The sequence below is a fragment of the Aspergillus aculeatus genome (assembly GCF_001890905.1).
Source record: "Aspergillus aculeatus ATCC 16872 unplaced genomic scaffold ASPACscaffold_1, whole genome shotgun sequence".
Taxonomy (NCBI): Eukaryota; Fungi; Ascomycota; class Eurotiomycetes; order Eurotiales; family Aspergillaceae; genus Aspergillus; species Aspergillus aculeatus.
Window position 1 is genome coordinate 3,308,145 of NW_017962976.1, and position 15,648 is coordinate 3,323,792.

The 15,648-nt window shown below is 54.3% G+C and overlaps 6 protein-coding genes across 6 annotated transcripts; 2 read left to right on the forward strand and 4 right to left on the reverse strand.

Moving 5' to 3' along the window:
• Nucleotides 1-104: 104 nt before the first annotated feature.
• On the reverse strand, nucleotides 105-2,169 carry ASPACDRAFT_110640 (RING finger domain protein). The gene has a single exon (XM_020195492.1). It carries the CDS (start codon nucleotides 1,914-1,916, stop codon nucleotides 336-338), a length of 1,581 nt encoding a protein of 526 aa, XP_020061596.1. The 5' UTR covers nucleotides 1,917-2,169; the 3' UTR covers nucleotides 105-335.
• Nucleotides 2,170-2,320: 151 nt separating this feature from the next.
• Nucleotides 2,321-5,200, reverse strand: ASPACDRAFT_110646 (acetolactate synthase catalytic subunit). The gene is made up of 5 exons (XM_020195493.1): nucleotides 4,935-5,200; nucleotides 4,742-4,840; nucleotides 4,605-4,672; nucleotides 2,858-4,543; nucleotides 2,321-2,798 (listed from the first exon to the last, which is right to left on the reverse strand). The coding sequence occupies exons 1-5, from the start codon at nucleotides 5,090-5,092 to the stop codon at nucleotides 2,746-2,748; spliced, it is 2,064 nt and encodes a 687-aa protein (XP_020061597.1). The 5' UTR covers nucleotides 5,093-5,200; the 3' UTR covers nucleotides 2,321-2,745.
• A 1,780-nt stretch (nucleotides 5,201-6,980) lies between these two features.
• On the reverse strand, nucleotides 6,981-9,555 carry ASPACDRAFT_38829 (Mcm10/DnaG-type zinc finger protein; the record flags this gene model as incomplete). Its single annotated transcript, XM_020200516.1, has 2 exons — nucleotides 6,981-9,484; nucleotides 9,546-9,555. 2 exons carry the CDS (start codon nucleotides 9,553-9,555, stop codon nucleotides 6,981-6,983), a joined length of 2,514 nt encoding a protein of 837 aa, XP_020061598.1.
• A 644-nt stretch (nucleotides 9,556-10,199) lies between these two features.
• ASPACDRAFT_1852205 (uncharacterized protein) lies at nucleotides 10,200-11,731 on the forward strand (the record flags this gene model as incomplete). Its single annotated transcript, XM_020197238.1, has 1 exon — nucleotides 10,200-11,731. One exon carries the CDS (start codon nucleotides 10,200-10,202, stop codon nucleotides 11,592-11,594), a length of 1,395 nt encoding a protein of 464 aa, XP_020061599.1. The 3' UTR covers nucleotides 11,595-11,731.
• A 624-nt stretch (nucleotides 11,732-12,355) lies between these two features.
• ASPACDRAFT_56643 (uncharacterized protein) lies at nucleotides 12,356-13,761 on the reverse strand (the record flags this gene model as incomplete). The annotated part of the gene is made up of 2 exons (XM_020203157.1): nucleotides 12,356-12,962; nucleotides 13,019-13,761. 2 exons carry the CDS (start codon nucleotides 13,759-13,761, stop codon nucleotides 12,356-12,358), a joined length of 1,350 nt encoding a protein of 449 aa, XP_020061600.1.
• A 765-nt stretch (nucleotides 13,762-14,526) lies between these two features.
• ASPACDRAFT_110650 (DASH complex subunit DUO1) lies at nucleotides 14,527-15,519 on the forward strand. Its single transcript, XM_020195495.1, has 2 exons — nucleotides 14,527-14,855; nucleotides 14,919-15,519. The coding sequence occupies exons 1-2, from the start codon at nucleotides 14,556-14,558 to the stop codon at nucleotides 15,387-15,389; spliced, it is 771 nt and encodes a 256-aa protein (XP_020061601.1). The 5' UTR covers nucleotides 14,527-14,555; the 3' UTR covers nucleotides 15,390-15,519.
• The last annotated feature ends 129 nt before the right edge of the window (nucleotides 15,520-15,648 follow it).

Consider the following 15,648-nt stretch of genomic DNA (forward strand, 5'->3'; position numbering starts at 1 on the left):
GCGGGCCAGCCGCGCGCTTAGGTGGATGATTAAGCGCCCCGTCCCCGGGGCTCTGGTTAGTCGATGTACTATGTGCAACAGACTGGGTGAGGTAAAACGCTCTACGGGTTTTAGGCATGATGTCGATCGCATCCAAATTGCTGATTGCTAAGTGCTTATTGTTGATTGCTAAGTGCATCCTTCAAAAAATGTGCCCGCCTTTTTGTCCAAACAACGCAGAGTCGGAGAGTCGCAAAACGAAACGATAAAAAGTGTATCATGAATAATCATCCCATTCCCCAGAACAAAACGCCTCATAAATGCAAGTTCCAACAGTCGTGCTACGTACTATAAGCCTAAGTGCTGTTGTTTGTCCTGCTGCTCGCCCGGAGATGCTTCTTGGATCGGTCGTAGTTGAGCACCTTGCGACGACGATGGGTCTGCGCCAACTTCCACCGACAGTAGAGCACCAACGCATCCTTCAGGAGCACAAACACGCAGCCTCCAACGACGCTGCGGCCCCAGCGCGTTTGCAACAGGCCCGGTCGGCCCGCCGTGGAAGGCGTTGTCCACGAGCTCGGCAGCACATGTCGGAGCAACCCTCCCATCGACGCGGAGATGGCCGGGAACGCCAGAGCCCCGAGAATTAGATCTGCCAGGTTCGTCGTCTCAAGAACCAGATCATCCCGCCGGCCCAGGCCCAGTCCCTGTCCTGCTGCTGCTGCGCCGCCACCGTTATTCTGCGCACCTGGCTGCTGTTGTCCATCTCCACCTTGTCCACCGTTGAACCCAAACAATCCCTGGGCCCCGTCCTCGTCTCCTCTCATTCCCACCTGCAACTCGAAGTCGATCTCCATCAGCACCTGTCCGTTGTCATCATCCACCGGTTCCGCTTCATCGGGAATCGGCTCCGGATGGTTCGGCGGCGCATTGTCATCGAGCTCGTTGATATCCGAATGCCGCGGCTGCACCTCCAGGATCCACTTCTTCTCCAGCTTCCCGAACATCCGGTCATACAGCAGCGAATACAGGCGCTTGATGTACGGCAGCGCGGCGAACGTCGCCGCCGGCGTGGGCGGCCAGAGGTCCGTCGCGGCGGCCGGCTCGATGACCGGCTGGTGCGTGACCAGCAGCAGGAACGGGATCGCAGCAAGTAGACTCTCCGAGTAGCGCGTGCGGGTCAGAATCAGACACATGGGGATCAGGGGCAGGCCCAGGTTCAGGCCGGAGTTCCACGACCCGTCGATCGACTCCTCCAGCAGATGCCGGGCCTCCTCGGTCCCGAACACGAAGTACATCGAGTAGACGCCGTGCACGCAGCAGCCCGCCCACACCGTGCCGGCCAGCGTGAACACCATCCCCGGCAGCACGAGCCGGCCGGCCACCCGCTCGCACAGCCGCACGACATCCACGATGTAGCTGCGCGGCCGCGACACCACGATCTCCGTCTTGCACTGCGGGCAGACCATCTTCGCGTTGCGGCCGTTGCGTTTGCGCGACCGCGGATTCTCCAGGTCCGCCAGCCAGTCGAGGAGGCACGCTTCGTGCGCGGTCAGCGCGCACGGGCACGGCGATCGCCACTCCGAGCTGAGCGGTGTATCCTCCGTCTCGTCCGCGTAGCAGATCCAGCATTTGCGCGGTTCTTCGTCGTCGTGCATGGTTGATGATGATGGGTCGACCAGGGTGGGTTGGTCCGCTGTCGGAGGTTCGGTCGTGACGGTCTCGGCGGAGGGAGAGGGCTGGCTGGGGGAAAGCACCGGTTCGTCGACGGCTCCGCTATCGCCGGGGGTCGCATTGGTGTTGCTTCTGGTATTTGTTGACTCGCTCGTCGTCGTCGTCGTCGTCGTCGTCGTGCTTTCAGTCTGGTGGGTTGATGTCATACCCGCGTCGGATAATCGGGCCCTGCCAGCGGCTGGAAAACCTGAAGCAGAGGCCATGGTGAGGTATCGGGACTATCTATGTAGGGAGATAGAGTGAAGAGATGTGACAGTACGTTAGATCGGTGAGCGCAGCATAGTGCGACGTGTGGGAAAATAAACAGAAAGATTGGCGGTGGCGGAGGGGGGAAGAACTAAAGAATGGGTGAAGACGAGAGGCGGGCAAGCAACCAGCCCTATTAGCAAGAGCTAAGTTACAGCGCAGGCTGGCGGAGGAGGGACTGACTAACTTAGTCCCAACTTCGGATAAGAACCGCGGCTGTGAAGATCGCCAAAAAAGGACTTGGACCTCCCAACTGCCTGCACGTGATATGCCTCAGGCTCCCCAGGCTCCCGAAAACACCCTACTGTATGTGCTCTTACTTCTCTCGGCTTTGTCTTCACCCCGGAACAAATTCCTTTTCAATGCCTCCATGGTATTTCCAAGTCATAAAGATTACAGCAGCAAAGGGATTATATACAAGAGAGGTTCCGCAAGAACTAAAGAGGCAACTTTTTCTGGCAAACCATAATGCGATTGAGAACATGCCCAGAAAAGAAAAGGAAGACTTTGGCGGTCATCGAGCCACGAGCCACACAGAATAGCAACTGCACTCTCCGTGGGGTACTCGATCACGCCCCAGTGAACGATGCTGCTTTACTGTCGTTCACGGTCCCCGGCTCCAAGCGAGTCGGGTGATCGGTGTCGGGTAGGCGCAGAATGGCACCCGCGAGCGTTTTTAGAACCCGCCAGAAACGCCGTGGATATCAACAGATCATGGGTCGAGGGCACTTTTGCAAGGAGAAAACTAAGATCGTCGTAACGCTTCGCTGGAATCAGCTCCGTCGCTTACATGGGAGCACCACGCTTGCGCATGAGGGCCTTCCTGTCCTTCTCCTTGGCTGCAAAGTCATGGATATCAGCGTTTGTAGTCATGTTGACCGGGGAAATTATAGCATACCTTCGTCGTAAACAAGGAACTCGTGCAGAGCGCAACCGGCCGGCACCATGGGCAGGACAGGCACCTTACGGTCGGTGATCACCTCCAGGAGAGCGGGGCCATCGTGCTCAATCAGCCACTTGAGCTTGGCCTCGACCTCAGAGGGCTTGGAGCACCGCTGAGCGGCAACACCCATAGCCTCGGCCAAGGGGACGAAGTTGGGGTTCTTCTGGTGGGTGTGGGAGTAGCGGTCCTCGTAGAACAGGTTCTGCCACTGCGTAACCATACCCTGCTCATCGTTGTTCAAGAGCAGGACCTTGACACCGATGTTGAACTGGTTGGCAGTAGACAGCTCAGTGAGGGTCATGTTGAAGGAAGCGTCACCGTCAATGTCAACGACGAGAGCGTCGGGGCGAGCGACCTTAGCACCGATAGCGGCGGGAAGACCGTAGCCCATGGTACCGAGACCACCCGAGGTGATCATGGTACGAGGCTGGCGCCAGCGGAAGTGCTGGGCAGCCCACATCTGATGCTGACCAACACCGGTCGTGATGACAGTCTTATCCTTCATGTGAGCAGTCAGGTCACTGAGCTTCTCAATCACAGCCTGGGGCTTGATCGGGCCCTCTTCGGTCTGCTTCTCGTACAAGGAGAAGGGGAAGCGAGCCTTCCAATCGTTGATCTGCTCAAACCACTCCTTGCGCTCGGGCACAGCTTCGATGTGGGGAAGGAGGAGGCGGATGTTGTCCGCACAGTCACCCTCAACAGCTTCGTTGGCCTGAACCACCTTGTTGATGTTCTTGGGCATGATTTCGAAGTGCACGATACCACCGCGGTTCTCAGCGGCGGCCAGCTTAGCCTGGGGAGCGAACTTGGAGATGTTACCAGTGACACGGTCATCGAAACGAGCACCAATGGCGATGATCAAATCAGCCTCCTGCATGGCCATGTTGGCATAAGCCGAACCGTGCATACCCAGCATGTGCAGGGCCTTGGGGTCCAATTCATCGAAGCCACCCAGGCCCTGAAGAGTAGTAGTGACAGGAATGCAGGCCTTGTCAGCCAGCTCCTTCAGAACCTCCGGGCCATCAGGGCGAGCGAGCAGACCCTGACCAACGTACAGGACGGGCTTCTTGGCCATGTTGACCAGGCGGGCGACGCGACCGATAGTGCCTTTGAGCTGCTGCATGCTCACTTCGCGGGCAGCCACGCTGGCAGCGCTGGGTAGAGCCGGAAGGGTGCTGTTCATGGGAATAGACTTGCGGAGAATGCCGGCGGTGATATCTTTGGGCAGGTCAACGAGGACAGGTCCGGGGCGGCCACTGGTGGCAATTTCGAAAGCCTCCTGGATACGGCGAGGGAGTTCGGCAACAGACTTGACCATCACGTTCCACTTGGTGCAAGCGCGGGAGATTCCAATCACATCGGCTTCCTGGAAAGAGTCGGTTCCGATCAGGCTAGTCGGGACCTGACCACAAAAGACAACCATGGGAGTTCCGTCCGAGAGAGCGTCCTGCATCGGGGTAATCACGTTGGTGGCACCGGGGCCGGAAGTGACGAGAACGACACCGGGCTTGCCAGAGGCACGGGCATAACCCTCAGCCATGTGTCCAGCGCCCTGCTCATGTTTGGGGAGAATGAAGTCGAAGTGCTTGGAGTTGTAGATGGCATCGAAAACGGGAAGAATGGCACCGCCAGGGTAGCCGACTATCGACAGTGGGTCAATCCTGATACCTTCACCGAGAAGGGGGAAGAAGGCATGACTCACAGACGTGCTTGACGCCAAGACGCAGCATCATCTCGTGGAAAATCTCACCACCGCTGAGACCGACGAAACTGTGTGGGCACAAAGGGCCCGGTCAGCGCCAAAATCGCAGTGAAGAGGGACCGGTGGGAATAACGTACGAGTCGTCCAGCTCGGGAGCCTGACGGTTCAGGAGTGGCGAGACTTCATTGCGGTGAGGTTCTTGGTTGAACGCAGGGCTGGGGATGGGTCTCGAATTTCTGCGGAATTGGGAACCGAATTAGTATTGCAAATTGTACTGGTAGCAGGAACCCTGAGTGCGACTGGGGGTGACAGGGGGAGAGAAACACATACGAGGCCGTGGCGGCAGCAGTGCTCTGGGTTCTTTTCTGTGTCGCAGCGAAGCGGTGGGGCGAGGCAGCGGCAGTGGTAAAAGTCCTTCGGCCAGAGGTGAGGTATCTCTGATAATGCAGAGTGCGCAGAGCGCTTTTTGACGGTCTCAGGGGCATCATCTTGACGGCGGATGAGTGCCAAACCGGGTGAAAATAAGATTGAGAGACGAAGCTCACAACGAAGAATGGAAAAACGGGGAAAAGAGAGGAGGAAGAGGAAGCGTAACCTTAAGGCAAAGGCAAGAGAGCGAGAAAGACTCAGACTTGCCTAAGTCGGGGATCGTCCATCTTTGCCTCCTAGCCTTTTCGGGGTTTAGTGCCGGCACCAGCCCATAATCTGGGGCTCCTCATTGGTTTCGAACCGGCCCGGGGCTCCGATCATCGGCCTCCTTCTTCAACCCAAGAGGCAGTTGGAAGTAAGAGTACGGGAAAGCATGGAGTAAATCCCTCTATTGACAGTTGGTACAGTCTCGCCTCTGATCTAGATCACTTGTTTTTTTGCACTTGCTCATCCTGTCAGCCAGGGAAAGCAATGACTTAATCGGATACCTGCGTCGTAGCCAACTTTGACGGGAGTGGCAATCCTGTCGGCGATCAAGCTGGGATTGTCACATGAACGCAAGTACTGTGCTAGGTCGCTATGACCATGGTAGAAGCCCTGAAATCGAGATGGCTGCACGATGATGATGGTGTTGGGGACGACGACAGCAGATTACACCTCCTCATCTGGACGATGGTCACATCTAGAAGCGTATTGATCTACTGTGGATTCCTTTTCCGTTCAGAAGCATGCAATGGATGTTTAAACTCCTTCGGCCATCGTCACCTGCAGCATGCATCGACGCCCAAGACAGCTTCACACGCAGGTTGCAAGAACTCAGCATGCTGACGAAGTTTCCTTGCAGTCTTCTGCGCTCTATGTACATACAGTCCAGTGTTCGTTTTGCATTCATCTTTTCTATATATCTAACCGCATATGGAATGTATACACGCGTTGTGCTAGTATGTCCATCTAAGCTGATTATGAAAGTATACTTCCGATCATCACTTGGCTATGGTACTGTATAATTCCATCTCCGTAAACTGTATACAGTCTTCCATGATCCAAATTATGGTTTCTGGCTGTCATGCGCAGCAAGATATATACCAATGTGATCGCAACACGAGAAGAGCAAAAGTAATCATAGTATGGGGCTTGCGACTACCCGATCATATATATCGAGGATGAATTATATCACAAACCACCCGAACAACCATCCAGAGACCTTTATGAGTACTAACTCACGCTCTCTCAATTTATAGCTATGACACAGCATAAACAGAAAGTTCTCTTTTCAGCTGAATTGCATTCTAGGACTGACTAGGCGGGTTCTGAGTCCGAGTGTGGATTTGTATGAAGCTTCCGGCCCTAACGAGAGAGAAGGCCAGTACCATTTAGCTGCCAGTCTTCACCAAGTAACAAATCATACAGTACATTCCCTTACCATATATGTTGAGAATTCAATCCATACAATCGACACGAACATCGTTGACAAAGAACCAGGGAGTTTACACAGCATGTACCATCTGGCTGGAGAGATATCTAGTAGGCAAATTTCTAGGAGAACATACTCCAGAGTGGCAAACAATCGTGAAAATCCTCCGAACATGCATTGTTGGTGGCTTGAATGATGTGTTTGATGACAGACATAGAAATGGTACTGTATAGTCATGCAACAGAAACTGCTGAAAGGGGTTGCCTGTAGCTCAAGTACCAAACTTAAAGAGAAAGGTTCCCATGGCGGAGTCAAATAAACACCAGAGGAGAACAACCTCCAGTGCTAGGACTCCTTCATAATGAATCACGGACAATGCTAAGCAAATCATGACAAAAATAAAACACTCATCAAGATGTATCCGGGACCGGTCAAAGGGGTATCTAATATTATTATCTTGTTTTTATTCTTTTCCTCGTGTTGACGATGTCAAGGGTTCTTGTTTCTTCTCTCCTGATTCTAATTCAATTAGCTCAGATGATGTCCAATTCATCGTCGTCGTCATCATGAACGTTCGTGGATACCATTTCTAATTTCCCGCCCAAACTGTCCCTCCCAGCTTCCTTGATACCATGAGAGGTGATGAAGCGAGTTTTCTTGACGGCACTGCTGCCGTGCGATCTGTCGCTGCCACCGCCGTCATGTGCGCGTTTTAAAGGGCTGAGGTTGACGGCTGCTGCTTTGCGCAGACTGGCAAGACCAAGGGAAGCAACTGCGGAGTCCTTGTCCCCGGCCTTGCGTGATTGGATTTTTGAGGCATCGCTGGGACGCGAAGCAGGAACAACATGGTCATTACCTCGAGCACGGAGGTACTCTGCCCCTACGCCGCTGGTCCGGGTGATGAGCTTTTCAGTGATATCTTTCTCGCGCTGTTTATCTGCAAGGCGTTTGCGGAACCGCTCTTCTTTGCTGTCTCTCCCACGTCCCATTCGACCTGCGGCGATGAAAGGGTCGTCCGTATCAGCATCGATCAGGCTAGCTGCAGACTGGCCCAGGGAATGCTGGTTACGGTGAACATTTCCACTACCCAGGCCACCTCTGTTGAAAGTCTTCGGCGCAGGCGCGACATAGAAAACGGACTGCGATCCGCTGTCATATTGAGCGCCGGTCGGCTTAAGTCCGTTTCGTGGCCCGGGTCGTTTCACGCCGTCATGACCGCCGCCCGCGAAGTAACCAGTACGGGAGCCAGAACGTCCGCCAGGCCCGTACATGCCTGGTCCATTGTTCACTCCCATCCGCCCAGCTTGGGTCTTGCGGACTTGCAGATCAACGTGAAAATCACAGAATTCAGTCTTGCGTCCATCGACCCATGCATGACACGTCTTGCCGTCTTTTCTGGTGGCTTTGCAGAATCCCAAGTCTTGAGCGTACCCGACTTCGAGAACGGTGTCGTCGGAGGAAGAGATAGCGAGGCTAAATTTGTTCGTATCCAGCTTGTTTTTGGGAGGTGGCATTATTGTAGGGTTCAGAATCGCAACTAGGATCCCCTCAGAGATCCGGTAGTATCGCGGAAAGGCAGTCTCGAAAAGGAAAAGATCTATGGTCCATTTGAGGTCGGTCAGGGTGATGACCATGTATGAGTTGGTGTTGTTGAGACCGTCGTCGAAGGGGTCGGCCTCCTTCTGTGAGACATTCTTGCTCGATTTGACTTGTCTGGGCTCGGACTTGGATGCTACAATGCCGAAAACGACGTAGTCTGTGTCGATGTCTTCCGGCAGTTCGAAGTTCGGTGCTTTGATGGTTCGAAGAAGATCTGGAATACGGAGAACCTTCTTGTCCTCGAGCGTCCGCGTGAGGAATGAATGGGGCAGAATCCGATTCGACAAGTGCAAGCCAGAGAATGCTTCAAATTTCGATGAATCACCACCGTTCTCGCCCTGGGAGTCATCCGTAGCGTTGTGCTGGGAGCTTCCCAGCAAAGAGGCATGTGCTTGAGATTCCGACTTGAGATTTCGCCTGTGCAAGTACGGTTTTGACTCCTTGTGTTCCGCATCGATGTCCTGAGGCCGTACACTGGGGAGGGTCTGGCTCCGTTTCAAGGATGGCTTGAGCTTGCCATAAGACCGCAGGACGTCTTCCCGACTGAAACTTTCGGTCTGCCTGCTGCGTACGGGTGACCGGGGGGTTTCGTCCTTCCTCGCTTCCGCAGCCGCTTTCAACGCTTCGACTTCATTTTTGTCGATGTGAAACGCCGTGCTCCGGCTGGCTTGAATGCGCTCAGCCCGTTCAACTCGATCCTTCCGGGCCTTTTCCTCCGAGCGACTCTCGGCCATGCGCTCGCTGAAGCTCTTCGGGCGGCCGTATTCATGATCCGCAGTGACTGTCTGCAGAAGCTTGTTCGAGTGTGAGACATAGCCGTCGCGACCAGTCGATGTCCTGTTGCCATTCGTCGCAAGTGACTGGCCAGTGCTTCGCGAACTTGGAGGTCGCTTCAGAGACACGTCCCTTGATTTGAGACCTTTATCAATACCCAAGATAAATCTCCGTGGGGATACTGGATCCGCCGGGGCCGTCGGCCGTCGTGTTGGTGAGAGCGGAACCTGCACGTCGTCCAGAGCGATGTCGTGTTGGATCCTCCGCTCAGTTCTGCTTCGAGAGACGTGGGTCTGTGACTGCGATGAGTAGCTCACTGCCGACGAAGGTCGGACAAGAGCATTGTCTCCGTCTTGTGCGGCGTGTGCTGGAGTTCCGGACTTTGCGCGACTCTTCTGAAGCTGTTTCAGCTTGAGGCGAGCCTCAATGGCGGCCAATTTCAGTTTCAATGTCTCCTCATCCTCGTCCTCATCTTCGTCGTCGTCCATGCGGTCGCTCAGGAGCTGTGCTGCCTTGGATCGTAAATCGGGGGTCGTGACGGAGCGCTTCAATGGCGAGCCGGGGTTTCCTTGACGACGCTGCAGTTCTTCCAGGCGTTTGCGGCCACTCGGGCTACTCAAAAGAGCCTCCCGCGGTGATTTTGGCGGCCATGGAATATCGACCACTGTGGCGCAATTGAATATTAGCACTATATCACGAGAATGTGGCAGAAAGACTGTACTCACTGCTGGTCATTAGCACACGCGAGCTATATAGATTCGAGAAAAACAATTGAGGGCAAGGGCGGTATGTAGTAAGAGGCGAAGAGGGTATTTAGCAATTGTTAGCCTCGTTGGTGACTGCTTGCCATGTTCAGGCGAATGAAGGGATGCGGGGAAAAGACGATCGGAGCAGAGGTGATTGTCGCGTAGTATCGAGTCAAGTAAGAATACAGGTGTGGGTGCTCAACCACGGTCCATCTCCACTGACAACGACAACAAAGAAGAGACGAAGGGGGACTGCAATGGGAGGCGACTAGTCGAGGACATGCATAAGATGAAACGCAAGGGAAGGGAAGGATCGAATGAACGCAGCAATGACATTCTGCCACTGCATTTCAACACTTCTCACGTTAACTAAGTTGGAACTTAACTTTAACCGCCGCGGGCGGATTGTGAGTTTCTTTCTGATTGGCTCGCGCGTTGTCGCGTCGGCTGACCGAGAAGACGCGTTGAGCACTTCCGGGCTGCGATTCAATTGACTTCAATTTACAAAGTACAGTACTCCTCTTCAACATCGAAAGCAATTCTGTGAAATCCGCAATGCTACCGCTTGTCGCTTTTTGAACACCTCCTCCTCTACGTCCCGTCTCCCTCTTAAAACCCACTACAACATTCGCAATGCCGCGCACTCGATCTTCCGCTCCCTCGGAGCCTACGCCGCAATCGGCCTCAGCGTCTCCTCCTTCATCAGAGCTCGAACAACAACAACAACCCCCCAAACAGCCTTTAAATCCAACCAAACCCAGCAAAACATTCATTCTACCCTCCACGGCCAGCCCCGAAGCCCGCTTTCTCACCCTCCCCAATCCCCAAACCAGCGAGCCCACCCGCTACTTCTTCTGCCCGCAACAGGGCGTCTACGAATTCATCACCATCACCACCGCCGCGCCCGCCGCACGAAGCATTCTCTTTGCGCGCAACAACTCCACACCGACCACCACAACGTCAGACGACGACACCATTGAAATCTCACCTCCCACCGCTCAAGAGCCAGCGCGACGCTCTCCGCCAGCCTTAATCTCCTCAACCGCTTCCATCCACCTCGCCACACCCCTCGACTTCATCTTCTTCCTGATCCCCCTGTTAACCACCGCCAAAGCCACCCTCTACCAACCCCTCGACGACATCATCGACTCCATCCAAGACGAATTGGCCCCGCACCTCCGCCACGTCCTCTACAACGAGAGCTTCCGCGCGACGATCCACGCCCGCGCCGCCGCGATCTGCGATGCCGTTGACGCCGGCGGCGACGAGAAGCTGTTCCGCTTCAGCGAGAAGAAGCTCCTGATGGAGCTGATGACGAAAGCGGAGCGGATTCTCGCGGCCCACGGGGGCAGTCTGCCCCCGAGTCTGGAGGAGAGGTTTGTGCGGAGCGAGCTGGCGATGCCGTTGATGGGTGTGAAGAGGAGCAGCAGCAGCAGCAGCAGCAGCAGCAACACGTCTGCCGCTGTGACGGTCGAGGTGGTAGTTTCAGGCAATAGTGAAGAGAATAAAGAGAATGAACTCGCACCCCAGAAAAAGGAAGAGGCCCCGGTGGTGGCTGATGCGGATTCGACAACGACAGCCGTCAAAACAGAAGAGGAAGAACTGCTTCCCGAAGGACCGTCGACTCCCGAGGGCGTGGCGGAGCTGCTGCGCATCTCGACCGCGTTGACCTTCATCAAGGAGTCGTACCTGTCCAGGGAGATGGGGGCCCGGATCGAGGAGATGCTGGCGGCCCCGGACGCGCCCAGGGATTTCCGGCCCATGCGGGAGCATCTCGAGCTGGTTGCGAGATTGAGGAAGGAGGCCTTGGCGGCGAGGTCGCTGGGGGATTTCAGTCGGAAGCGCAGTGCTGAGGACGAAGAAGCGGCGGAATCGCGGGCGGAGAAGAAGAGGCGGCAGGAGGAAGAAGAGAAGAAGAAGAAGGCTGGTGAGTCGAGAGGTGTAAGAGACTTGAAAAAGGTCAATACCACGGGGATGAAGAAAATGAGTGATTTCTTCGGAAAAGCGGCAGCAAAAAAGAAGGCCTGACTTGGCTGTTTGTTGGTTTCTTCTTGATGGCATTTAGAGGCGGGCGTTCACTGGATCGGGGAATTGGTGTATGTGATTCTGGGTCATTTAGAGAACGGTGTGCCGTGCTTGATGAAAACTGCATCACATGTATAATCGGGAGGATGTAGAGATACTTGACCACGAAGTACGAGAACGGCGGAGAATTGGATATGTTCATCGTTTGGTATTCAATTTGATTGGATATCTAAGGGGAGACCAAGACAGTACCTAGCACGTCCCTCAAGCTAAACTAATGATCTACCTAAGGTGAGTGAGAGTGAGCAGGAGAGCCCGAAAAAGCAGGGGGGTGGGGATCATAGACATCGTGGTAGCGATCAATGATTCGGTCCAAGTGCAAGAAGAGAATCGAGAAGAGAGATAGAAAGGAGAACAACGCCAACCATGTGCTTCGCCAAACCTAGCCAGTTCCATCCCGCTTGAACCCGCATCCCATAGAACTACTATCCTCCCTAATCGCGAGTATCGGTCTCATAATCATGTGCGTTTGGTACGTGTTGTGTGAGCCAGACATCGGCAGGATAGTCGAATGCATCGATCGAAGTAAAGAAAGAAAGAAAGAGCCTAGAACGCTAGAACACGCAGTGAGGTAAAGATCAGAAAAAGAAACTTGGAAGACAGATTCGGAAAACACCGTATAACTCCTTTGCTTGAGTTGGTAAGGTCGATAGAATTTGAGCTTCATCCTCAGTGGTATTATGTCGGTCACCCCAGGCTAGTCATCATGATATCGACGTAGTTGCGCGATTGCCGCGGGTCTTCTTCGGAACGGGACCAGGACTGGCAGCAGCGTCCGCGTCACGCTTCTTGGCCTTGGTACCGATCACGGGGGGAGCCTGCTTGCTTCGAAGCCAGCCGTCGAAGGGACTAACGCGCTTCTTCTTAATTCCGGAGCCCGAGGCAGACGGGGTTTCGCTCTTCTCTGTGCTATCTCGCTTGATTCGAGAGCTCAGGGAGCGTACTGTGCCACCGGGAGATGAAGGGGACGCTGTGGTAGTCCGGGGAGGTGTGACAGACCTCTGCAGCATGTCGAGATCGAGGTCGGTATTGTCTGTCTCTTCAGCCTCAACGTCAAGTAGTTGATCCTCAATATCTGTAGCTGCTTCTTCGTCCGCTTCGCCCGTGCCATCCTGCTGTGCATCAGAAGCCGCAGAACGGAAGAGCACGCGGGGTTTGATTGATGAGCGAGTGAGAGGTCGAAGCTTCGCGGTCACAGATTCATCGATAAGATCTGGACGAGCCGCCAGCAAGCCCAGGTCATCATCGTCTTCGTCCTCGCCACAGCTGTCAACGTCATCGGTGAACTTGCGGAACATTTTCTTGCCACGGCTGCGAAGTAGAGTTAGAACATATGACAGATACATCAGAATCAAGGTAAGACTTACAATACGTAGACCATGCCATCTTCACGCCTGACTGACTCCTCGACTTCCTTATCACGGATCATCTCTTTGCGTCGGGAAGAGCGAGTGCCTGTGTTACTACTGGGCTTCTTGTAGAACGGGTTTCCTTCACTCTTATCCAACTCTGGGACACGATCGCGAGAATCGGTGTAGATCTTGATCTCTGTTCCGCTTTGGCCGAAATCCTCAGTGAAGCTATCTAGAGAAAACCCAGTATGTTTCTTAGGCTTCTTCCGTGAGCTAGAGCTGGGAGGCGGAGGAAAGAGAACTCTGGCGGTATTCCCAACATCTGCGACTGCCTTCTTCCGTGGCGTTTTTGCTGGTGTGGGCAGCATCCCTTCAGTGAGTGTGGGTCGGAGAAATTGTGGGGGACGAGTGTGGGAAGGCTCGGTGTTGAAAGGGTCGGAGTCGTCCAGAGTGGAGTGTGGTAGTGAATGTGTTCCAGTGAGCCGGCCCGATTTTTGCTTCCGAGGAGAACTTTGGATAGAGCCTGGTGGTGACAATGTTGCTGATTCCCGGGCGTTTTGCTTCTTCGGAAGCTTTGAGCTTGCGCGCGCAGGCGGAAAACTAGGCGGCGGCGTGGTCTGAGACTCTCTGGAAGCACGTTGACTGGCTAGTCTGGACGAAAAACGCGTAGAATAGGGCTCATATTGATCATATTTGGCACCGTGTCGGGGGGTGGGAGGAATCCGTAGCGTGGAAGGCGGCGGTGGTGTTGTCGCCATTTTGTGTGAGATACGTGTATCCTAGGTGACGATATATATCCTCAAACAATCCCAGTTCCAAGCCAACAGAGAACGATCGCTGAATCGTGATGTAATCGATTCCAAGAGAGTCGCAGAGGATGGGTGTTGTGCAAGGTCCGTTCCAAGCCGTGGTGCAAGCAATCCAAGGGAGACAAAGGGAGGAAAACGCGCGACGACCGGGAAGCCGACTGCTTCTCCAACGCGAGTAACCAAGCCGGTCAAAAGTGGACAGATAGGATCGGATGGGAGCGAAAGAATGGGAGATAGACGCGATAGTCGGAGTGGTGGTGATTGTGGAGGCGATAGCTGGGTAATTCAATGGTGATTGTGGTGGTAACAAAGTCGGTGATTGAGTGAAGAAAGGATGGAAGTTGGTAAAGGGAAGAGAACTTGGTTGGCTGGTTGGAGGGGGGAAATGCCGGTGGGCAGGCGGGTTTGGGCGCGAACTTGGAAGGGCGGAGCAACGCCCGTGGTCGTGGAATGCTCTTGTTTCCTTCCCAGCCACACCAACCCAACTCCCGCTTGACTCGATAATCTTCGATCGAGGCTTCAACAAATACCCTAGTCTATGATCAGTGGCTGAACACGCCCTACGATTACTCTCCGACGATCCGCGGCTTGTCATCTATCCATTGGTCCTTGAGCTACGCGCTACAGACTCAATCAACTCGAGTTTATCCTTTATCGATCCGCCCCTCTCTGCAACTCCCACTTCCCCTCCGCCCATTTCCCCCTCCCCCTCCCCCTCCCCCTCCCCCTCCTTCTCAAAAATCATGGCATTTCGCAGCACAGCAGATGACTTGAATCTGCAATTATCTGAAGACGAATCCGATGATCTCTGGAACTCGCCTTCCAAGCGTGGAAATAATCGGTATGCCTCTAAAGCGGTCAAGGAGGAGAGCTTGTCACCCGAACCAACAAAATTCCCTCCCCATGATGATGGAGAGACAATGTTTGACCGCCAGGAGGCGCGCGAAGCCGCTTTGCGCAGCGAGCTAGAGAGCGTTCGTAAGATCAATCAAGTCATTGAGGGTCTCCTCGGGAGCCTTGACCGTGCCAAAGGGAACATGGATGTGAGTGTGGTGTTACTGCGTCATTGTTTAGACTTATAGTCGTTAATTGTTGACTCATTATAGACCGTTTCACGAACGCTCGACTCCGCTTCTACCCTCCTGAATACCTGGACTCGGATTCTCTCCCAGACCGAGCACAATCAGCGTTTGATTCTCAACCCGAACTGGCAAGGCGCGGTTCAAGATGTGGCCGACTCGGAACACGAGGAACTTCTCCGGCAGCAGGCTGCCGAGAGACGCGAACGAGAGCTTCAACAACAGCGAGAAGCTGCTGCCCGCAAGGCTGCGGAAGACGAGAGAAAGAGAGCCGCCGCTGCCAGCGCCAGAGGCACCCGCGGGTCGAGTTATGGAAGAGTGCGCGGTGGCTTGGGAAGAACTCCTGGCATCTCATACTCGGGCACACGACCTGGCGCCACACGGACCATGGCGTCTTCAACCACAACGGGGAGACCACCTGCGACTAGTACGACACGTAGACCGGCCAGTGGGATTGCGAGGGGCTCGGGCATTGCGCGTGGTCGCGGCCGGGCCTAAAATAGTAAATATGGCATGACGATTGTGGATGAGACATGTATAGTATGAGACCAATGAAGGAGGCACTAAAATACTGTGGTTACTATGATACCCCCCATGAGAAGACAAATTTCGCAAATCCAATTACCACATGCACTTTCTCTGTAGTACGTAAACATACGTAAACAAATGTCGCGGGGGATGGATAATGTTGCCTAAGGCACCAAACCACATCACCGCCCATACTAAGTTAATTTGTATCCACTGCGATAAAGCTTCC

Coding starts and splice junctions, on each gene's coding strand:
- ASPACDRAFT_110640 (XM_020195492.1), bottom strand. CDS start 1,916: ATGGCCTCTGCTTCAGGTTTTCCAGCCGCTGGCAGGGCCCGATTATCC.
- ASPACDRAFT_110650 (XM_020195495.1), top strand. CDS start 14,556: ATGGCATTTCGCAGCACAGCAGATGACTTGAATCTGCAATTATCTGAA. Junction 14,856..14,918: donor GTGCCAAAGGGAACATGGAT/GTGAGTGTGGTG, acceptor GACTCATTATAG/ACCGTTTCACGAACGCTCGA.
- ASPACDRAFT_110646 (XM_020195493.1), bottom strand. CDS start 5,092: ATGATGCCCCTGAGACCGTCAAAAAGCGCTCTGCGCACTCTGCATTAT. Junction 4,673..4,741: donor GCTCCCGAGCTGGACGACTC/GTACGTTATTCC, acceptor GTGCCCACACAG/TTTCGTCGGTCTCAGCGGTG. Junction 2,799..2,857: donor GTTCCTTGTTTACGACGAAG/GTATGCTATAAT, acceptor ATGACTTTGCAG/CCAAGGAGAAGGACAGGAAG.